General features: G+C 38.1%; 2 protein-coding genes across 8 annotated transcripts; one reads left to right on the top strand and one right to left on the bottom strand.

The window, feature by feature from the left end:
- Nucleotides 1-750: 750 nt before the first annotated feature.
- LOC108540017 (uncharacterized) lies at nucleotides 751-16,548 on the top strand. 7 transcript variants are annotated; one of them, XM_017889002.1, is made up of 7 exons: nucleotides 751-844; nucleotides 1,225-1,292; nucleotides 1,407-1,517; nucleotides 3,190-3,268; nucleotides 7,469-7,546; nucleotides 15,301-15,363; nucleotides 16,198-16,548. In XM_017889002.1, the coding sequence occupies exons 4-7, from the start codon at nucleotides 3,206-3,208 to the stop codon at nucleotides 16,333-16,335; spliced, it is 342 nt and encodes a 113-aa protein (XP_017744491.1). In that variant the 5' UTR covers nucleotides 751-844; nucleotides 1,225-1,292; nucleotides 1,407-1,517; nucleotides 3,190-3,205; the 3' UTR covers nucleotides 16,336-16,548. The 7 variants fall into 7 exon arrangements, 5 of the variants coding, with proteins under 5 accessions (XP_017744491.1, XP_017744487.1, XP_017744489.1 ...); XM_017888998.1 differs by having other exon boundaries at nucleotides 3,187-3,268; XM_017889000.1 differs by having other exon boundaries at nucleotides 751-850; nucleotides 3,187-3,268.
- Nucleotides 9,708-21,430, bottom strand: TMED7 (transmembrane p24 trafficking protein 7). Its single transcript, XM_017888997.1, has 3 exons — nucleotides 20,854-21,430; nucleotides 16,562-16,807; nucleotides 9,708-12,952 (listed from the first exon to the last, which is right to left on the bottom strand). Exons 1-3 carry the CDS (start codon nucleotides 21,043-21,045, stop codon nucleotides 12,716-12,718), a joined length of 675 nt encoding a protein of 224 aa, XP_017744486.1. The 5' UTR covers nucleotides 21,046-21,430; the 3' UTR covers nucleotides 9,708-12,715.
- Nucleotides 21,431-22,886: the final 1,456 nt, after the last annotated feature.

Raw genomic sequence — 22,886 nt, 5'->3', positions numbered from 1 at the left:
TTTTAAAAAAAGTTCACTACTGTGGAAAGCTGGTGAGGTCCTAATATACTGAAAAATAGCTCACAGCTGCCAAACTATTTTTATCCAAATTAGCTTTGGCCAAAAGCCAAGTAGGAAAACCTACGCTGAAACCTCCAGCACTGGTTCACTGTGCCTGGCAGGGACTCCTCCAGAGCCTTCAGAGCATTTAAGACTCTGGGCTATTTGCTTATGGTTCTGAGGCGTCTTTTCGAAAATGGGTTTTCTAGTCAAAATGAAACAGAAAGGCAGACAGCTGTGCGGATTTTCCCTTCGGAGTAACCCCAAGAGCCCGAAAAGGCCCGCGCGCCCGCGCGCCCGCCCGCGCCGTCCGGTAAGGGTGGGCTGGAGAGCAGGCGCAGGCGCCCTGGCCGCCAGCCCACCGGCGCCCTCCGCCGGCGGCCGCCGCCGGAGCGCCCGGTACTTGCCTGGCAGGGCGAGCGAGAGCCCGGCCGCCCACGGTCAGCCCGCGGCGCTTCTGTCTTCCTTTCCGGCCCAGCCGAGCGCCCCAGGCCGGCTGGACGGTCTTGCCCCGGGCGTCCTAGAGGCTGGGGCCGGCCTCATCCACGCCGCGGGCCGCAACCCAGTCCCCGCGCCGCGCAGCCTGCTCCCCGCCGCGGTGGCGGAGTCGGGACGGCGCGAGTCGCGGGCAGCAGGCGCCCCACGCCTTTGAAACGCGCTGGCCTAGCCCCTTGGAGGTCGCCGCCCGCCCTGCCGCTTCCCCAGGCTCCCGAGGGGCCGCTCCCCGCCGGGCTGCCGCGTTGCCGCAGCGGGCCCCACCCGGGACGTGGCGCTCCGGGCCGGGGCGGTCCAGCTGCGAGTCAGGGTGAATGTGGGTGATACCTCTCGGCAGAAGGAAGGAGCTCGCAAAGAAGGGTGGAGGAGGGGAAACCGCAATGGGGAACTGTCACCGAGGCTAGTGGACTCTCCCTGCCCTTTTTTTTTTTTTGGCATGTACCCCCAAAACCAGACTTCGAGGCCCAGAAAAATCTAGAAAGGAATTCCACCGTTTGCTCCTTACAGACCAAACCCTAGACCCTTCAGAGGCACAGGGACTCTCCTGGTTCCCTAAGATAGTCTCGACATCTCCTGTCCTTTTGCGGCTGTCTCACTTGACTACTGCAGCCAACCATACCCCTGACTAGGGTGTGCAGCACAACCGCCCCTGCCCCCAAAAACTACCCTGAGAAAGATCCCTTTTCTCAGGTTCGTTCTCCACAACGGAACAGATTGGAACTCCACTGAGTATCAGGAGAGAAAAAAAAAGCAATTAGGTAAATGAAGCATAAGAAGCCTTATAAAGCTCCATTGCTGCCTCAAAGCACCCAATCCTAGTCATAACCTAAGAGCTCCAGTTCAGAAATCTCCCCTCCCCTTTTAATTCTCAGGCAATACCTACTCCCTGCCAAAGGAGAACCCAGTTACTGAACATCGGATCAGACCATGGATAGTAAATTGGAAGTGAAGGTTCATACCTGGGTCTCAGAAGCACAGTACAGGTAAAGCTAAGAATTCTTTCCTCCTTCTCTTTCCCCATCCAGCAACAGGATGGCTTACTGAAGGGAGGCACTTCAGGTAGTAATTACTTGGTGAAATGCCACAATGTAGTCAGAAATACCGTATTATGTACAGTGTCAACACAATTCATTATTCATGCAGTTGATTCTCCAACCACTGCACCTCCCAACAATTCTACCTAAACTCTTTGGGTAAGCAGTGGCCTCCTAAATTCATTGATACTTTTGTTGCCCTCATTTTTCCTGGGAGTCTCTCTTTGGCGATTGACAGAGTTGACCATTGTCTCCCAACACTGTTTCCTTGATGTTGACAACCCCACTTTGCCTTTATGCTCATCCTGCTTGTTAAAATTCTTCTTTCAGTTTCCTCTGCCTGTTCCTCTTTCTCTGGCAACCCTTCAAAATCAGAGTTTTTCAAATCTTTCCACTGAAATACCACCAATGACAGATTCCATAAACACATACTTACCTATTCATCACTTAGGTTGCATACATAAAAGAGCCTGAAGTCACTAGTGTCATGGGCAAATTTACTTGAACTGTTTCATCTTTTTAAATTGCTCCAAATTTTGCATTGTTCTTCATAATACAGTCACATGTACTAAAAAAAAATCTTAAACTGGTTACAAGTTTAATTGCTTAACATTTTCTCTCCAAATGTTCAAGAAAATGCATCAATCACTCACGCCACACATGGTTAGAGTACATTCTATGTGCTAGGCATTAGGGATATTGTGTGAACAGGAGACAGTCCTAGTTCTCATGGAGATTTTATAGTCTAATCTGGGACTATAGGTATGTAAAGAAGTGAGACAATTTCAGATCCATGCATTGGTAATGGGGACAGGGAATCTTCCTAGTGGGCAACTGCTAGCTACATACCTGGTTATTCACATTCAAGAAAGGCGGGGACGACATGACAAACTGATAAATATACTGACTTACAGGCAGTGTCTAATGGATCATCTAGCTTTTAGGTTCTTGGAAAGAACAAAATGGAAAATTTGTAAAAGATCTGTCAGTGAGGCTTACTGCAGCAAGACAGGCCTAACCCTCTTGGAGTGGTGAGGGCATGTGAAGATATTCATGTCCCACATAAGTGCCTAATAGGATACATCAGGTGGAGAAGATTTTCAGTAATAAGGGGAACAAGATGAATTGTCTGGTAGATGTCAGTCTTTCTCCAGCCAACCCAGGGCTTGGTTAATGGGCCCACGTACCAAGCGGCCATCAAAGCAATGATGGAGTGAACGTTCAATAGTATGGTCTTCTCCTCACCTACACTATTTGGCTACTATCATTGCTGAGTGTCCAACCTGGCAACAATGTGAAGTGTGACTATATTTCCAAGGCTGGTTCCTAATATGGCATTATTCTCAATGAGACTTGCTGGCAACCCAGTAACGTGATGGTTACATTGGGCAATTTCCATAAGAAATAGGTAGCACTTTGTCTTCACAAAGATAATTCACATTCAAGGTATGAATTTGCATTCTCTGCCTGCAGTGTTTCCACTGGCACTAATATTCTTCACACTTCTGAGGGTTTTATCCATTACATAAGAATCCCAAAAACATTTCTTCCAACCAGGTACACAGTTTATGGCAATGGAAGTTAATTCAATGGTTTTAACACATGCTTTCTCTCCTAGAAGTAGCTAGCTTGATAGAATGGTTGAGTGGCAAAATGAGAGCTCGGTTACGGAGGTATCTGGGAGGCAACATCATGAAAAGGTAGGGTGCTATCCTATAGAATGTGGTACATTAATTTAATATGCAGTCAATATATGGAGTTGTCTCCCTACTACCAGGATGCACAGGTCTCAGAGCCAAAGGGTAGAAGGAGTGTTTCTGTTCAATAGCATACCTAAGAATCTACATGAATAATTTTTGCTTCCCATTCCCAAAATGTTGGGCTTCGTGGGTTTAGAAATTCTAGAGTCTAAGAGTGGAACACTTCCTTCAGGAAAAAGAATCACGTTTTGATGATTTAGGAGCTGAGACTGGCCCTGGCCTTTTGAGGTTCCTCATGCCATTAAACTAACAGAAAAGCAGCTCAATGGACTGGCCAGGATAGCTAATTCCAGTTATCAGAGGAAAACTGTTTCTGTTACACAATGGGAACAAGAAGGCTGTATCTGGAAACCAGGAAATTCACCGGAATGCCCCTTAGTGCTAACAGTCCTAGTCAGTGGAAAACTGCAACAAGACAGGCCGATCAATGGCTCCATTCTGTAGAAATGAAGGTTAGGTCACTTCATTAGACAAAGAATCCCATCTAGTCAAAATCCTGGAGGAAGGTAAGAAAAAGGATTACTAAGCTTGATTATGGTACTTTATTCCCCCAGAAATAAAACCAAAAGATGGTTTACTAAGATTTCAAAATCAATAAGCTTCTAGCCAGGTAAGTTAAGAAAAAAGAGACCAGATGCAAATTACCAATATTAGAAATGAGAGAGGTAACATGACATACCAGTTATTAAAAGGTTACTAAGGAAAGATTATGAACAACTTTATGCCAGCAAATTCAACAATTTAGATGAAATGGAAAAAATCCTTAAAAGACAAACTCAGTCAAGATGAAACATTTTATTTTAAAAGCCCTAAATCTATCAAAGAAATTAAAGGTATAGTGAAAAATGTTCCCACAAAGAAAACTTCATGTCCAGGTGACTTCAATGGTAAAGTGAGCTCTACCAAAACATTTAAGGAAGAAATAATACCAATCCTACACATACTCTTCAAAAAAATTCAAGAGGAGGGAATACTTGTGAAATCATTCTATTAAGCCAGCATTAGTATCATACTAATCAGACAAAAGACATTACAAAAACAGAAAACCACAGACCAACATCTCTCATGAATACAGATGTAAGATTCTAAACAAAATTTGAACAAATCAATGATGGTTGAGAATTTTCCAGAACTGACGTATCAACCCACAGGTCCAAGATGCCAAACAAAGCCCAAGTGGGAAAATACAATAAAATCCTCACTTATATACAACATAATGAAACTCCAAATAATAATAATAATAATGATAATAATAATAATAATTACAAAGAGAAAATCCTGAAAGCAACCAGAGGAAAAAAATGGATTAGTCTCAATGGAGCAATAGACTGACAGGTGACTTCTTCCCAGTAACAATGGAAGTCAGAATACAACAGAAAGTTATCTTTACCTTTCCAGATGACCATCCATTTAGAATTCTGTCAAGCAGGGGGCAGGGGGAAGTCTCTCAAAAAGAAGACAAAATAACGACATTTCAAAAAACAAGAACAAAGTAAATGTGCCACCAGGTGAACTGCACTAAAGTAAATTCTAAACATATACTCAGGCAAAAGAAAAATTACTCCAGATGGAAGCTCAAAGACACAGCAAGGAATAGAGAGTAAGAAAGGCGGTAAATTTGTGGGTAAATCTAAGTCAATATTAACTATATAAAACAATAGTAATGACTTACATTTAAAGACTTACATTTATGACAACATACGTGACAACCACAGTATATAAGCTGGGAGGACAGTAAATGGAGTTAAAGTGTTCTAAGGCTACTGTACTGCCCAGAAGTCTGGGCAAGTTTAGGCTTTGGTAAGTCAGAGATGCGTAATGAAATTTCTAGAATAACCATGAACAGAAATATACACAACTTCCGATCTAATAGCTAGAGGAAAAAAAGGAGTAACAACAACAACAACAAAAACTATCAAAAAAAAAAAAAGTAGAGAAAAAGAAACACAGAACAGATAGGACACACAGTAATAGTAACAGCAATATGATATAAATAAGAGGCACCTCTAAAAAATAAATATACATAAAGGCTGAAAGTAAAACTGTGGAAAATGATATACTACACAAGTGCTAGTCAAACGAAAGCTGGTATAGCTACATTAATATCAAATAAAATTAATTTTAAGGCAAAATTTATTAGTGGAAATAAAGATAATTTTGTAATGATAAAGCTTCTTTCAGTAAACCTGGAAAATACAACAATTATACATTTGTATCCCAATATGTCCCCAAAATAGAAAAAGAGAGAAACTGAAAGAATCACATGGACACATCTAAAATCATGCTAGCTAGATTTTAACACAATTATCTTAGTAACCAAGAGACATATACCAAAACAAAAAAATCATCACTAAGGATACAAAGACTTGAAAATGATTAATGAACATGACTAAAATGATTGATGAACATAAATAACTGTAGAAGTTTCTTTTCAAGCACCCTAAAATTTATAAAAACCAGCCACTTATGCCATAAAGCAACAATTAACACATTTCAAAGAATTTAAATCATATAGAGAATATATCCTCTGATCAAAATTCAATTATGTTAAAAATCAACAATAAAGGAAAACTTAAATATTCATGTTTGGAAATTATAGTTCCAAATAATATTTATGGATCAATAGTACAGTGATACATCGAAAAAAAAACTTTGCAGTGTAACTCGAATAACAAAATGCCTAGATATTGAACTTATGAGACCCATGGAGTTAAGTGAGTAGGCCACAGGTCTGCTGAATAGAAAAATCCAATTTAAAAAAGTTCCACAAACCAACAAAAATTAAAACTTAGATTCTCATCTTATCCGAACACATCAAAAACATAAAGATACAAGAAAGATTTAAACAAAATATATGATATGTATACAGTATTTCTATGAAGAAAATTATAAGACTTTATTCAAAGATACAATGGAAAGACAACATTAACTCACCAAAAAATGTACTATTGTAAAGAATTTGTTCACAGATAAAATACAATCCCAATCAAAATCCTAACAATTTTGTTTTGTTGAAATTCTAAAATTTGTATAAAAGTGCAAAGAAATGATCACAGCCAAAATCTTGAAGAACAAGGTATAAAAAGACTTATTTTACCAAATATCAAGACTTTTAAGAGCTTTAGTAATTAAGACAGTGTGTTACTGATATATGGGCAAATTGATCAATGGAATAAAAGAGAGCCCAGAAATAGATTCATGTAAATATGAACATTTCATAGATGACAGAAATGGCATGTTCAACCAATTGAGAAAGATGACTTTTCAAGAAGCAAGGGGAAAAAAAAGAACCTGGATACTTACCCTCACCCACAAAACAAAATTCAGTTTGAGTGGAAGACAAAACTACACATATTTTAGAACACATTACAGAAGATATTCATGACCTAAGGAGAGGGAATTATTTTTTAAATAAGACACAAAAACACCAAAAATAGAGAAGATGGATACATTTCACTAGGAGCAGAAAGATAAATAATTGTGAGAAGATATTTGAAATAGTTATAACCAAATGATTAAGTAGTCTCAGTATAAGAAGGAATTTTATTAACCAAAAAAAGTCAATAAAATTGTTAAAAATGGGGAAATGATTTAAACAGCAACTTTGCAAAAAGGGGAAATCCAAATGTTAGATAAATTTGTAGAAAAAAATAACCTCATGGAAATGCAAATTAAGCAACAATGAGGTACCATTACAAGCCTAGATTTTCCAAAGTTTTAAAGTCTAACAATACCAAATGCGGAACCTTTTAATGCTGCTGGTGAAAGCACTGATTGACATAATTACTTTGGAAAAGTTAGGTATTACCTAGTAAATCTGAAGATATACATAGCCTATGACCCACCAATGCCATTGCTGGATGTATTCTCCAGAGATCATACACACGTACAACCTGACATATATACAAGGATATTCATAGTGGCTTTGTTCAAAATAGCAAAAAAGGTGGAATGCTCCAAATGCCTTCACGGAAGAAATACGTAACAGTGGTAATATTAATAGTAAACACAGTAACAAAAACTATAGTCATGTGCATCATCATGGATGGTACTAACTGTTCAGCAAGTCACAAAGAAGTGACATTTCTATTTATTAAATTTTATTAATGTTTACTTCTACCTGTTTTGACTATTTTTAAGGAATGCAGACATCAGTACTACTCAAAGTGTGGTCCCATATTGATCCATATTGATCAACTGTCATTGGCTGATGGAGAGGTAAGCACATAAAGTGAGTAAACATTCATAAACATTTAGAAATGCTGATAGTAATCTGACAGTGCCAATACATTCAAGTACATGATTTTGTATTTATGAAAGTATCAGTTTATGATGGTTTAGAAATTATGTTTTAAAAAGCGTGAGAACTAGTATACTTAACTGGTAAAAATACAAAGAAAAGATTATTTGCATTACAAGCAGAATATTGGTTCTCTCTCTTGGGGTGATTCAGGAAACTGACCAGGAAAGGATACATAGGAGCTTTCTAAGGTATTGGCAATGTTACATTTCTTAACCTGAGCATTGGATATATGAGTATCTGTTTTATAATTTTATTTCTCATTAAATTGTACATGCTAAATGCTCTCTTCTATATGATAGATTTCACAAATGTAAAAGTGTTAAAAATTTGTTATAGAAAGTACAATACCAATTTCTTTAAACAATACACAAGTATCTATAAAAATAACTGAAATACACCAAAAAGAATGATGAAATTCTGCGTAGACTTTGTTCTTTGAACCATTATTAATCAAATTCTTATGCTGTTGCCTTTTCAAGATAGTAGTGATCATTAGGAATCATCCAGCACTAATAAGCATATGCCAGACCAGTGTCACTTTTGTATCTACATTTCAGGAAGGAAGCTGATTCCTAATGATAAAAATAGGACAACATCCTTGTATTTTCCTCCAGAATTTGGAAACTCCTGAGATGGAGAAGTTACTCAGGAGATCAAACATCACCTTTATTGTTAAGAAAATTAAAGAATATGTCTTTCAATCTGTAGCAAGAGGGACTGGTTAATACCCATATCCCTAAACTGGAGATTAAACCACTCAATTACTGGCATAATCACATAACCAGGGCTTCCACTGTGGGGAGATGATGTAAAACTCCCTAAGAAATAAGTCTTTTGATCTATATATTCTCTTCTTCCTCTAGCACCCTGTAAATACCTTAGACCCTTAGAGTCCACTCTGCTTCATTACCTGTGTAACATTAGTTGCTCATACAGTTATCCTATCTACACCATCTAGGTTATGTTCCTGGAGGTCAGACTGTCTTATTAATTTTTTTTTTTTTTTTTTTTTTTTTTTTTTTGAGACCAAGTCCTGCTCTGTTGCCCAGGCTGGGCTACAGTGGTGCAATCTTGGCTCACTGCAACCTCTGCCTCCCAGGTTCAAGTGATTCTCCTGCCTCAGCCTCCCGAGTAGCTGGAATTACAGGCATGCGCCACCATGCCCCACTACTTTTTGTATTTTCAGTAGAGACAGGGTTTCACCATGTTGGCCAGGCTGGTCTTGAACGCCTGACCTCAGGTGATCCGCCCACCTGGACCTCCAACAGTGCTGGGATTACAGGCATGAGCCATTGCGTCCAGCCGGTCTTAATCATTTTTGAAACTTCTAGCAGACCATCATGTGCATGACAGACATTCAAACACTGTATTTGTGTCATGTATTGTTCATGTAAGAGCCACATGAATAGAAGCCATAGTAAGGACCTTAGGAACTAAAGAAAGATCAAGAGACCAGAATTAGACTAATGATAAAAAATATAATTACTAAATGCTTGTATATGATAGGCACTGATCCTCGGTGTTTAATAAACATCTCATTTCATTCTCATTATACCAGATGGCATCACCTTAGCAGCAGATGGAAAACAGAAATATATAGTTAATAAAATCCAAAGTCACACAACCATGACTTGAACTTGGCTGTGACTTCAAAGCCAAAGCACTGAACCGCTACTGAGCTGTAGTGAATTCAAGATAGCTAAGCCTTCAGAGAACTATCCTTAATTGGTTTTTTGTAAGGCAATATTGCATAGTGCTTGCGAAAGAGGGCTCTGGGGCCAGACTGCTATGGTTCATATTCAAACTGTGCCAATTACTGTGTGATATGAGATTTCTTAACCCCTCTATGCCTCAGTTTCCTCATCTGTAAAATGGAAATAATACATTTCATGGAAACATTGCAAAGATTAAATGTGTCAATACAAATACTCAGCACAGCACCTAGCACAAGGTAAACATTCAATAAATGTTAACCTATATTTAGAGTTATTTCCCTGTTGTTTTTGGAGAATTGTGCCCAGGAACCAGACTGTCCCCTCTGACTACATTAAGAAAAACATTGATACAACTGGGTATTATACAACCTAAAGTTAATTTACTTAAAAATTAAGACCTCTTTAGAGCAAATGATGATTTAACTGCTTTTCACCTACACAAACTTTCCGTAAGGAATGCAAAGAGGTTACCAATTAGGCAGTACAGATGTGGTATTTCTCTTTCACCTTCTTTCTTGGACAGTCCCTCAGATATTTTAATAAAATACCAAATAAATAATCACTCTCATTACAGAACTGTACTCCAGGCTTTAAGTTTATAAGGAGCTATAGAAAGATTTAAATCCTGACAGAAACAAGTGAAGTCAGTTTGTTGAAATATTTTTTTTTTATTCTACAAGAAACTGATAGGTGCAATCCTGTTAAAGAAGTTTCTTTTCAAAAGTAAATGAAAAACCCCTCTGAATTATTTATATATTAATTTAATTTTTTGAAAACAAGAGTCATAGGGCCTTTGTCCTATTTAACTACAAATGTTACACATTTACAAACTGAAACAAAAATGCATAGTACAGAGATTTAAATGAAATTTTCGAAAGAATAAATTTGCTTTTCAGTCCACTGTATTTTCAAAGTTGATTATCACCAAGCTTGGATGAAAGCTGTGAACCACAAACCATTTGTTTCTTTAATAGAAAAAAGAATGTGTAGATTATTAGCAAAGTAATACCTTAAAATGTATCTTCACACAGTTGAAATTTTAGTATAAACTTGTATATCAAGTTGCTTTCCATTATTTATTCTACTTTAAAAATATATACAACTATGATGTTCAAATATGTATTCTGAGCCATTATGTCCAAACATAAATATTTGGGAAATTCAAACTGCTGCAACAAGTTAGGAAAGGATTAAGGAAAGATGATGAGCTACAAATTATGTAGTTGGAGGAAGAAAAAAATGTTACTTAACATTTATGTCTGGATAGGTATGTATTTTCTAATTTACATATACATATCCAGTTGAGTATAGACAACCATCAAAATGTAACCAGTTACACAGAGACTAGACTAAGCCCACACTATTTTCTATAACAGGTAACAGCAGTGATTTCAAAAATTTTAATATCTCAATAGTTTCACCAAAAATTATTTGTGGTAATATTCTAATATTCTGAAGTTTTTAGAGGCACAGATTAAATGAGTGCACTATCTATGCCAAACTCAGCAAGATCTATACCTTACTGTTTAATTATGGTATAAGTATCTGAACACAATAGCATAGAGAGGCAACCAGAAAAGGACATTTGCCCATGCTGATCGATCACATTAACATCAGTGCTTAAAACTTTCAAATTTAAATATAAAGGGACACTTATAAAGCCGCAAGACAACCTCAGTACAAAAACCCAAATTGATAAATCTGCAAAATCTTAAACTTCTTAATCCATTGATAAATATTAAGGAGTAGTTAGTTGGTCTTCAAACATCTTAAAAAATTAAAGGGTTGAAAACATGTTCACTCTTTGCTATACTGCAGCATCTGAAATTACCAAGTATGACAACTTGAATTTGTTTTGCTCTTCCATGCAAGAAGTATATATATGCATTTTAAGATAGCTTAGAATTAAGAGTTAACTTCTAGTCAGTATTGGTAAGTGACTAGGTTGGCTATCCAATCAGTATTCCATGGTATCACATGTCAAAGTCTCTACAATATGACCGTCTTGTCTTGTTCAGAACTCATCACTTTTGGGTAGGGAAGAGAGGCATGGCAGAAAAGCAGTTGCAATTAAAAAAAAAAAAAAACAGCAGAAAAGCTTTAAATATCTATATAATTTTGAATCATCTTGTATTCTATCAGATAATACTTGGAACAAAATCTTATTTCAATCAGCTCAATCTATACAAGTTATAAGGTGCAAACACAATGTAAACCCTATAGTCTATAGAATATGCACTATTTAATAGTCATTAAATAAGGAACAGTCAATGAAGATTACCAAATAGGAAACACATAGCATTCTAAATTTTTTAATCACTTTAGGGTAGCTAACCAGAAACTACAGAAATAAAATATGCAAGACAAAAAAAAAAAAAAAAAAAAAGAAAAAAGGAAAGCAACTAACTTTTCAGTGCATCACACCCATGAGGACAAAATGTACGGCACTTATGTGATACTAATACTAACAATTGTTAATTTCAGCTGGGAATGACTCACAGACATTAAAGTCATGTAAGGGCAAGAGCCAGCCAATTAAACTGTTAAAATTAAACATATCACCTTTTTTCTTTGTAAAAGCACTGAAAATGTAATGAGTACGGGTAACTCACTAAAAATTTTCCTATTTCATTTGCCCCCATTGTAGTGTCTTAAATTATTCTGTAATATTTCCACCTGTTACAAACAGTCTGATATTTAAGGCCTGTATAAACTCTTTTATGCTACTGAAACATACTGTTTTGTGTGTGCTACAAATGCCTTTATGAAAAAATAGCATAGCTGGTTATAAATCATAAACTCCAAAAACAAAAGTCTGACATTTTCTAAGCTAGTGAGAAATAAATTTTACTATGATGTATCAATATTAACTAACATTCCTATGGTAGACTTTTTTTTCCTCCATAAAATTCAACAGTGCAGAATAGGGCTTGGGCTACAGTTCATCACATTTGGTTTTCTTATTAACAATTAAAAGGCAATTTTCTTCCTCTTTAACACATGTAGACATTAAATCTAAGGTTTTTAAAATATCAACTACCTATAAGAAAGTAGTTTTAAATGGTTAAAAGGAATCAAAACACCAAGGTTTAGTGTGCGAAGAGTAGATATAAACAACCCAGAACAGAGTAGATCATTGGTGTTGAATATTTAACATGAATAGCCCAAAATGAGTTCCAAAGTTTTTCCACCTTTACAAATAAAAAATGGTGTCCTTTCCAGTTTGGGGATATGCATTGTACATCCCTCCCAACAAGTGTATGAGTAAGGTTTTAAAAATGTTGCCAATATTAAGTTCTTCAGTACCTAAAATTGATTAGAGGACAGCAATATTACAGTGGCAATGGTGCATCAATTCTCAAAACGTAGTTATGATCCAACACGAGTTGTGGTGGTTCTTTTATCTGAGAAAAAACTTTTCAAAAGAAATACCTGCCCTATGCTAACCACCAGAAGAATGAGGGCTTCTCCTACTGACCAGTAGGCCACTCTTGTATTTAGATCCTCTGCTCGGCTTCGGCCTTGAGCTTCTCTTAATCGGAAATGAGTCTGATAATCGATGACAGACTTCAGAGCTTCGTGAATTGAAACACAGGCAGATTCCATCTGCAGAGAAATATTTTCAGTCAGTATGTGTGATACTTTCTGTAGACTTCATCTATCATATTCAGCTTTTCTTTCAATTTGATCTCAATTCCTCTTTTGACTAACGTGCTACTAACCTGGCATTCATTCATACATTTATGCCAGTTGTCCTTGCAATGAAACCCCCCTGCTCATTTTCACTAGGACAACTGTTAAGGCTAGAGATCTCATGAAGCAGCTGTTTTCCCCAACTGAAATGTCACAGCCATGGCATCAGTAAGGGGGCAGATGGAACACTAAGCTAACAATAGCAGAAATACTTATCAGCTAAGGTTGGTGACTACAGAATTTCCAGCCCAAGTTCTTTAAACAAAAATTAGGAGGAAGACAATGGCAGTGAGCTCATCAATAATGAGAATATAAATCAAAGCCCAAATATCTATAAAATAAAGCACAGTACAAAAAAAAAAAGGCCGAATTAGTCAGTTATTTGAACTATGTTTAAAACAGCTACAACATCAAAATCGTTAGGTAACTTTTAAATCTGAAAGGGATATATAAGAATAGGAATGACTTTTTTTTTTTTTTTTTTACATTTATCTATTTGTTAAATCAGCCTTTTCCCTCATGCCAGTCAACTAAACCAATGTATGTTCCCAACAGGATGCAAGTTTCAGTTTCACTGTGTAATCACTTTGTGAGCCTTTAGCTGATAACAGCTTGCCTTTTTATACATTTATTATACTGTCTGTTTTGAGAAAGGTGAAGCGACTAGGTTTTTTGTATACCATGGTTTAGTATTTTTCTACTGCTGCAAACTTAATCCTAGTGGTAAAATATATGTTTTAGTATTATTTTATGCAACAAACCTGTATTTAAAAACAAATCTAAGTTTGTTTTAATTTTAGTTAAGGAATATAGGCATTAGAAAATAACGTTTAATGAAGTTCTGCCAAAATAAGTATGAAAGGAATAATTATTAAAATATTCTATTAAAGTGCTTTTAAAAAATGTAAGAAATTATGAAGCCAACAAACTGCATTAACCTATTAGAAGAGTCAGACGTTTTGCTTTCCTTGCTTTGTTTGGGCCCCTAGGAATGAAACATTTGCTTGGCTCACTGCAACTTCCACCTCCCAGGTTCAAGCAGTTCTCCTGCCTCAGCCTCCTGAGTAGCTGGGACTGGAGGCACACTCCACCACACCCAACTAATTTTTGTATTTTTATTACAAATGGGGTTTCACCATGTTGGTCAGGCTGGTCTCGAACTACTGACTTCATGATCCGCCCGCCTCGGCCTCCCAAAGTGCTGGGATTACAGGCGTGAGCCACCACGCCCGGCCTGAGATGTGATTTTTAAAAAACTTTTACAGTGAAAACTTCCATACGTATTCAAAAGTATTGAGAAAAGTATAATGAACCTCCATGATGTCAATAAAGATTAACATATGGCTAATCTTGCTTCATCTATATTCCCCATGTATTTTCCCCGATTATTTTTAAAGCAAATCTCAGATATTTTATCACTTCAGCTACAAATACTTTTATATTTTATTTCTAAAAGGTAACACTTTTTAAAAACATAACCCCAATAGTATTATAACACATGAAATAATTTAAAACAGTTCCTTAAAGTCAGGAAATAGTGTTCAAATTTCCCCTATTGTTTCAAAATTGGTTTTCCAATGAGAATCCAAGTAAGGTTAACACAATCATTTGGCTGATATAAGTCTTCGTTAATCTTTCGGCTTTTGTCCTTGTTTTTTTCTTTTTTCCTTGCCATCTACCCCTATCCTGTGGCATTTCCCACTTATTGGATTTTGCTGATTGCATTCCCATGCCATTCCTTTATCCTCTGTATTTCTTATAAACGGGCATTTAGAGCTAGAGACTTGATGGGATTCAGGTGCAATGTTCTGGGTGGGAACGCCTAGTAGTCAGTGTTGTGTAGTGCAAATTATTCATAAGGCACATAATGTCTAGTTGTCTCTCCATTTGTGAAAGATCATTCACTCTGATCTACTCAGTATTAAGTTCCCCACCAGCCTTTTACTTAATGGTTTTAGTAGTGACTGGTGATCATTGCCTACTCTAAATCTATCATTTTATCAATGGGTAAAAAATGGTGAGAGTAAAACTCTTATCACTTATTCTGCATTACTAGCCGGTAATTTTATTCTGAACTTACTAGCTGGTAATTTTCCATTTTAAAGTATGAAAAGTTGCTTTGTAACTATCCCTATTATAGGAGACATTATCTTTTGAAAGTAGAAAATAAGACTAAGAAAAATAAAAAATGTAGCATGGATAAAGAAGGGTATGATACTAACTGCTTTATTACCATTCATTTCTTGTATTTAACCACTTAGGTTTTTAAAACAAGTCTCACCTTATACAAGTTAAAATTTATGAAGCAATGGACACAGGTTAAGGTAACGGCCCCAAAGAAATATCATTTTACAAAGCAAAATGTCTTTCACACAGGACCTTAAAATAAAGAGAACATTTCTAAAATTAAGAGTATCTTGCTAATTCTTACAACAGGTTTATGAATTAAGGCTTTTACACATTCTTAAAGCTGTCTCTTTCACCATGACTTTGGCCAAGAGACTAAATAGAAATTGGGAACGCTAAAATACCGGTTTAAGATTTTAACAAATAAGTGGTAAATAATTCTTTTCATGCCTAATTGAGTAACTTTTAGATATGATCTAAGACCATACAGGTTGAGTATCCCTTATCCAAAATGTTTGGGACCAGAATTGTTTGGAATTTCAGATTTTGGAATATCTATGTATACATAATGAGATATCTTTGTGATGGAACCCAGGTCTAGACATGAAATTCATTTATGTTTCCTATACACCTTATACATGTAGCCTTAAGGCAATTGTATATGATATGTTCAATGATGTGTCATGAGATCAGCTCCACTTGTGGCATCAGGTTGGAGCTAAAAAAGCTTTGAATTTTGAAGCATTTTGGATTTTGCTGTATTTGAACTAGAAATAAAGCAGTCCTCATCACCTAAGCAATAGCTGTTCACTGGGTTTGAATTTTTTACGCTTTCTCTATTTCTCCAAAATAAATCCGAATTTAGCTTTTGTAACTATTTTTGTGAGATGACTTACCATTAATCTTCAATATTTCACCTAAAGTTACAGCACAAGTTACTGTTACAGTAGCTTGAGTAACACTAAGTAATGGTATAAAGGCTATCGTGTGGTATTATTTCTCTACTAATGTAGGCATCATTTTGCTTCCAGTTATACCAGCCTGAGTACGACAGCAACATTCCCTCAGGGATTAAAGAAAACGCTTCAGAAGACTGGAACACTGCTCAGCCTTCCCAAACTTCTTTCACCACTGATGTTTCTACCTTCGTGATCTTCCTCCTATTTTAGTGCCTCTTTTTCTTTACACTTAAAAGTTCACAAAATCTTTCAACATTATTTTTCACTATAAAAGTTTGAAGTTCTCTGTGAAATGCCTACTATGTAAGAATTAAGATAGATTTTAAAGATTGTTAGTCTCGAAACTACATGCTCATCAGTTAGTGCATGATATTAAATTATGCTTTTTTCCTCCTTTTAAATATACCAACATTATATTGCTGATTTTTTTATTTACCTGGGTAAGAGCACTGACTCGGTTCTCACTAGGAAACAAAGGTGGGTCTTCTCCAACTTGAAAATCAAAATATACAGTTTTATGTGTGAAAGTAGAAAATTCATTGCTGAAGCAAAATTTGTATGTCCCATTTTTGGAGGCTGTGAAGGTAAAACTATCATACTGTTTCTTCATCTCTTTGTATAACACTTTACCATCAGGATCTTCTAATCGACAGTCTACATCATAGTGACCACCAGTAATCACCTGTAAGAGATTAAAAAAAAAATTACTTTGAAAAGTTTGAAAAATTAATCAGATTTAATCAGATTTCCTAATAAAATGACAATAAGGAAATGGGCAAAGGACTTTTACTATCACAGACAATTTTACATTTTTTAATTTTCACCAGTGGATGGAAGTTGGGAGGAGATTTTACTTCAACTAAACTTTACAGAAACTGAACAAGTTTCCTCCAACTTTTATTCACTTTGAACTAACCAGACAACTCTGCTAATTAATGTAGATCTATTAGATCACTTAATTTTCCCAGCAACCCTACAAAAGACTTTCTTCCTTCCATTTGACAGACTGAAAAACTGATGTTAAATATGCGACCCATTTAAGAGTATTCATCCAGTTAAGTGGGAAAGGCAGAACTTGAACTCCAAAGTCATATTCTTAACCTCTAAGCTTACTGTCTGCAATATTTCCCTTCTGAAAATTTTCTCACCCACTTTCCTATTAGCATCATCCAAGCACACACACAGTGAAAGGCCAGTCCTTAGGATTACACCCCATTCATACTTCTATCATAGACTTAAGTTCATTTTACTGCCAAATTACAAGTGGATTGTGTTTATTAAGTTTTTTTACAGTCAGTTACATGGAATTTGATATATATTTTGTTTTGAACTACACAAGTTGAGTAATAGAGTGGGCTATTCTAAAAGTATATAATCATTTACAACCTTGTTTTCAGGAGACACATAACTGATTAAACAAAATATTGTTGAAACACTTGTGATTAAAGCAAAAATGAGTAACATAAAGGACGACAAGTCTGTTTATTTAGAAAGCCAGTACTTCAGGGCAAACATACTGAATGGAAGGCTGGAGGTAGTTCTGAACAGAACTGCAGAACTACTTTCAAGGGCTTATGCTTAATCAGTTACACTTCCAGCCATTTGGGCTGTACGAAGAGAGGAGGGAGAGATTTTTCCTGCGGTAACTGGATAAGTATTTTAAGAGACAAAAGGGGGAAAGGATTAAAGAGAAAGGCTTCCTTACATGAGAAAGAACTGAGTAAGAAGAAAGAGGGAGTGGAGAGAGGTGAAGAAACAGAGGAAACGTATACACTTGTGAAAGAGATGATTAGGAAGAGACATTGGGTTGAGTGAAGGGTTCCCAAACCACCATGTGAATGGTAGCACAAGACTGTTATTTTCAACCTTGAACCCTCTTGGTTAGCATACTGACATTCTAGGTCAGTAGAACAGAGTTCAAACTGTGGATTTAAAAGAAGGATCTGTGACCTGTGTGACCTTTTCTCACTTAAGAGAGAAGATACTAACTGAACTATGTTACAGATCATTTTGATAATCAAATGAAAATAATTATGCACTTAGGAAACTGTAAAAATATATAAATGTTAATATACAGATAAAATGTTTTGATATAAAAGTGTTTTATCAATTGGGGATTTACCAATTCCCATCCTCACCAAAAGTAACTTTTCTCCAGGTGATAATTTTTTTTTTTTTTTTTTTTTTTTAAGAGACGGAGTCTCGCTCTGTCGTCCAGGCTGGAGTACAGTGGCCGGATCTCAGCTCACTGCAAGCTCCGCCTCCCGGGTTTACGCCATTCTCCTGCCTCAGCCTCCCGAGTAGCTGGGACTACAGGCGCCCGCCACCTCGCCTGGCTAGTTTTTTGTATTTTTTTAGTAGAGACGGGGTTTCACCGTGTTAGCCAGGATGGTCTCGATCTCCTGACCTCGTGATCCGCCCGTCTCGGCCTCCCAAAGTGCTGGGATTACAGGCTTGAGCCACCGCGCCCGGCCGATAATAATAATTTCATTTTGCTATACTGAATTATTCATACCTGACCATTGTATTTTGAATAATCAAACACATACATACAAACTGAATAGGACCAGAACTTATCATCACCCCACTTCTCTTCCATCAAACTTAAAACAAGTAATCTTGTTAAGTATCCCTTGAAACCTGTCCAATCACCTACTATTGAAACTGAGGATCATCCCAAACTAAGTGTCCCTATCTATCCATACGATCACACAAATCTCTCAATCTTTTTGCCCCTCTCAAATTCACCGCATTCCTAAACCACAATCCAGACAGGACTATTGCCACAGCTTCCTAAAAGGTCTTCCCACTACCCACTATCTTCTCCCTCTAACTCAGGGTTTCTCAACCTTGGCATTATTTTCATTTTGAGCTGAATAATTCTGTGTTGTAGGACCCTGGACTGTACTGTGCACTACAGCACGTTAAGCAGCATACCTGGCCTCTACCTACTAGATGCAGGTAGCTGCCCTTCTAACATGATGCCAAATGTCTCCTGGGAAGGAGGGGTGCCAATCTCCCCATCTTTCCTCATTCCCCATTGAGCAATCACTTAAAAGCTTCTTGATAATTACCTGTGGCCTGCAGAAAAATCACAATCTGTTAACAATGGTGTACTACTCACTGTTCTTCCTCCCAGGTAGCTTCAGAACCTCTTTTATTCACAGCCTTCCTCGTTCTATGTTCCCAAAATACCAGACTACCAGAAATTCTCTGAACAAGTCTTTGCTTTACATCTGCACTGACGGTGCAGTTCAACGGGGTTTGCTAAAGAAGAGTCACAGGGCTCAAAATGACAGTGTTTGCAAATCTACAGTTTATTACGGTACGTTATCATGTCCCAAATCTACAGTTTATTACGGTATGTTATCATGTCCCAAATCTATAGTTTTATTACGGTATGTTATGTCCCAAATCTACAGTTTATTACGGTATGTTATAATGTCACAAATCTACAGTTTTTAATATTATATGACTATATATGTCTATGTAAGCTCTCTGAGGTCAGAATCAGTCTCTGGGAGGTCGTATAATAAAGTGGTTAAGAATTTAACTTAGGACCGAAAAGAGTCCCAAAAGAAAAAGAATATAAAACATCACAGCCAAAGGCTGTCTCACAGCAAGAGGTCTGAAAAGGTCAGGTGTGGGCTCCTTTGTCTTCCCTCTGTTAGGTCTGTGGCCAGACACATACTCTCTCAGATCTGGAACCACCCAAGTGTACAAACAAAACACCCTGGAACCAAGGAACACAAAATGGAGTCTTGACCACATTTTTAAATATTTCGCTGGTCACAAAGGCATATTCCTGCTATGGAGCTAGTCTCAACAACAGAGCTCTGCGTTGGGGGTGTGGTCTCACCAAGACCAAGAGCAAATCATCCATCTCACTGTTACCAATAAATAATGTTGACAAACTAGTACAAACTGCCCCCAAAGCTCTTGGACTCACAGTCACAAAGCTATTATAATAGCTTTATATTAAAGCTAATAATATATAGTTTTGTGACTATTAATATATGTAACTATAGTCACAAAACTATTATTATTCAGTGTATTTCAATGTCATGCACAAATATTAGCAATATAGCTCAGGCTAATTTCAGGCCTGCTGGAACTGTCGTGAACATATCTGCCTAGGGCCCCTTCTTCTCTCCTCTGCTCCCTTGTAGAGCAACGGCTACTTATCTTGCAGACTCAGCTCTAATATCAGCTCCTTAGCTAAATTTCCCGATGATCCTTCTGTCTTCTGCCAGCATTATACCTAGTGTGTACCTTTATTGTTGCATTTAACATTTTATGACTATATATGTCTATACAAGCTCTCTGAAGTCAAAGTCAATCTCTGGAAGGTAGTATAATAAAATACTTCAAATTCAACTAAATTGGAAGTGTGGATTAGAGAGTTGACACTGGGTACTATAGAATATAAATGATTTTCTTTAAGAGAATATTTTTAAGGAAGAAAGTTCAATAGGCCTTAAATATGAGAATGGAAAGAAATGCTAGAGGGAGCATTTCTGGAATTCATACATTTTAACATCCGGTCTTAACATCTCTCACTCCAGGTTTATTAGAGGAAAGTCAAATGCTGGGCATCAGCTACCTGGAAGCGATTTTTGAATTAGCCTAAGAACAGGGAAACACGGACAGGAAAGTGCCATCCCTCAACTTAAACCCCCAACCCTGGAGCCGCGAGTTGGGGCCCAGGGACTGCTGGGCCCCTGATACCTGGAACTCCAGGGTGCACTTGGTGCCCTGAGCGATGTCCTCGTAGAAGCACTGCTTGGCGTTGTCAGGAAGCTCGAAGGTGATCTCAGAGGCGCCTCCGGGTCCAGGCACCAGCAGCAGCAGTGCGAACAGCCTGCAGCCCCAACGGCCCGCGGCGGCCGCCCAGCGCTGCGCGTACCCCAGCCGCGGCATCCCGAGAAGTCGGCGGCGGCCTCAACCGAGCTGCAAGACGCAGGGTCAGGTCTGCGCGGACTCACCGCGCGCGGCAGGCCTCAGCGCAGGCCGCCCCGCAAAGATACACGGCAGAGCAGGTTCGCGCCTGTGGGCGACTCGGGATCAGAGCTACCCTCCGGGTTCCTACGAGGGGCGCCAAGGGGCGCACCTGGAGAGGTGAAAGAGAAGCGGAAAAGGACTATGAGGGTCGGAAGTGGGGATTAGCCCTTGGTGGGGAAGGGGCGGAGCCTGAGACACCGGCTCCCGTGACCCGGATGTGTTCTCCTCCGGGGACAAGGGTTGGAGTGCGTACGTGGAAGCCCGCGAGGCGTTGGCTCGTCTTCCGTCGCAGCATGGGACGAGGGGCGGAGCCAGTCGTGGGTGGAGAGGGGCGAGGCCAGGAAAAGGGGAGTGGCGGCCGCGGTGGTTACGGGCTATTGGCGAGGGTAATTACGCTCCACTCACTCGCTTTTTTTTTTTTTTTTTTGAGACAAGAGTCTCGCCCTGTCACCCAGGCTGGAGTGCAGTGGCGCGATCTGGGTTCACTGCAACCTCCGCTGGGAACTTAGCGCTGGGGAGCATCGAGGGAGTGGTAAAGGGCTCATTTTGCCCTAGGGTGCTAATCTTTGGTGGTAGAGAGCTTTGCAATTTGCAGAGTTTTCTCATAAGTAATAATAAATATTTGGACAGGAGCTGGACATGGAGTGCGAATTCTAAGAGCTTAATCCCTTAGAATTCCTGTTTTGCCACGTACTGGCTGTGACGTCCGGCCACTTGCTTAAACTCTCTGCCTCAGTCTGTGTCTGTAGAATGGAGATAATAACACCTACCATAGAGAATTATTACAAAGTTTCAATATTTGGAAAAAGTACTTAGAAGTGGTTGGTACATAGCAAGCACTAGATGACTTTTTGTTACATAAATTAAACGTCTTCGAGCACGCCTTATCATTAAGCACTGTGCTGAGCACATTACATATATATGTCATTCCATCCTCCAAACAACCTCATAAGATAGGTATTATTACGCCTTTTCACTGATGAGAAAATTGAGGATCAAAAACATTGAGTGCCTATGATCACACCACTGATTTGTGTTGAAGTGCTTAAAAATAATAGTATTAATAAGTAATATTAATAATAACAGCTAACAGGTGATGATTCTTACAGTGCATTATACATTTTCTCATACATTATACACACGAATTCGATATTATTCCTTTTTAAATGATTAGATGAGGGTCTAGTCAGCAGAAGATGAGTAGAGGGTTTTATGAAAGGAAATAGAGGCAGATAGAAAGCAGTCAGATAGGGAAGTGAGAGGGTGAGAGTAGGGGTGGGTGGGTAGTGGGGTATGAAGGGAGGAAGATGCAGGGCTGCTGTGCAGTCCTCCGGCCGCCTGAAGTGCCCAAAGTCTCCACAGTGGGGAAATGAGGGAAGAAGATTTGAAGTCAAGGTTCTTAGTTATTGGGTGGTGATCTGGGGAAGGTTGAGCCTTCCTGAGAAATGGGCCAGAAACCGAAGCATTATTTGTCTTGGTGAGTGGGAAGAAATCTGAATTCGAAAAGAGAAAACATGGGTTCTATTTACTAATTATGTGACTGGGAACAAGTAACATTGATCTTTTAAATAAACCTCAGTTTCTTCATACATCAAATGGCGATACAAACAAACAGACACAAAAGGATGAATAAGATTAAAATCACAATGCAATACATTACATACCGCTAGACAGGCAAAAATTTTAAGTGTAACAATAACAGATATTGGTCAACTTTCAGAGCCACAAAACCTCTTATACACTGCTGGTGAAAAAGCAAA

This window comes from Rhinopithecus bieti, unplaced genomic scaffold (genome assembly GCF_001698545.2).
Source record: "Rhinopithecus bieti isolate Rb0 unplaced genomic scaffold, ASM169854v2 scaffold_18504, whole genome shotgun sequence".
Classification (NCBI taxonomy): Eukaryota; Metazoa; Chordata; class Mammalia; order Primates; family Cercopithecidae; genus Rhinopithecus; species Rhinopithecus bieti.
This window is presented reverse-complemented; position numbering and strand designations above follow the sequence as displayed.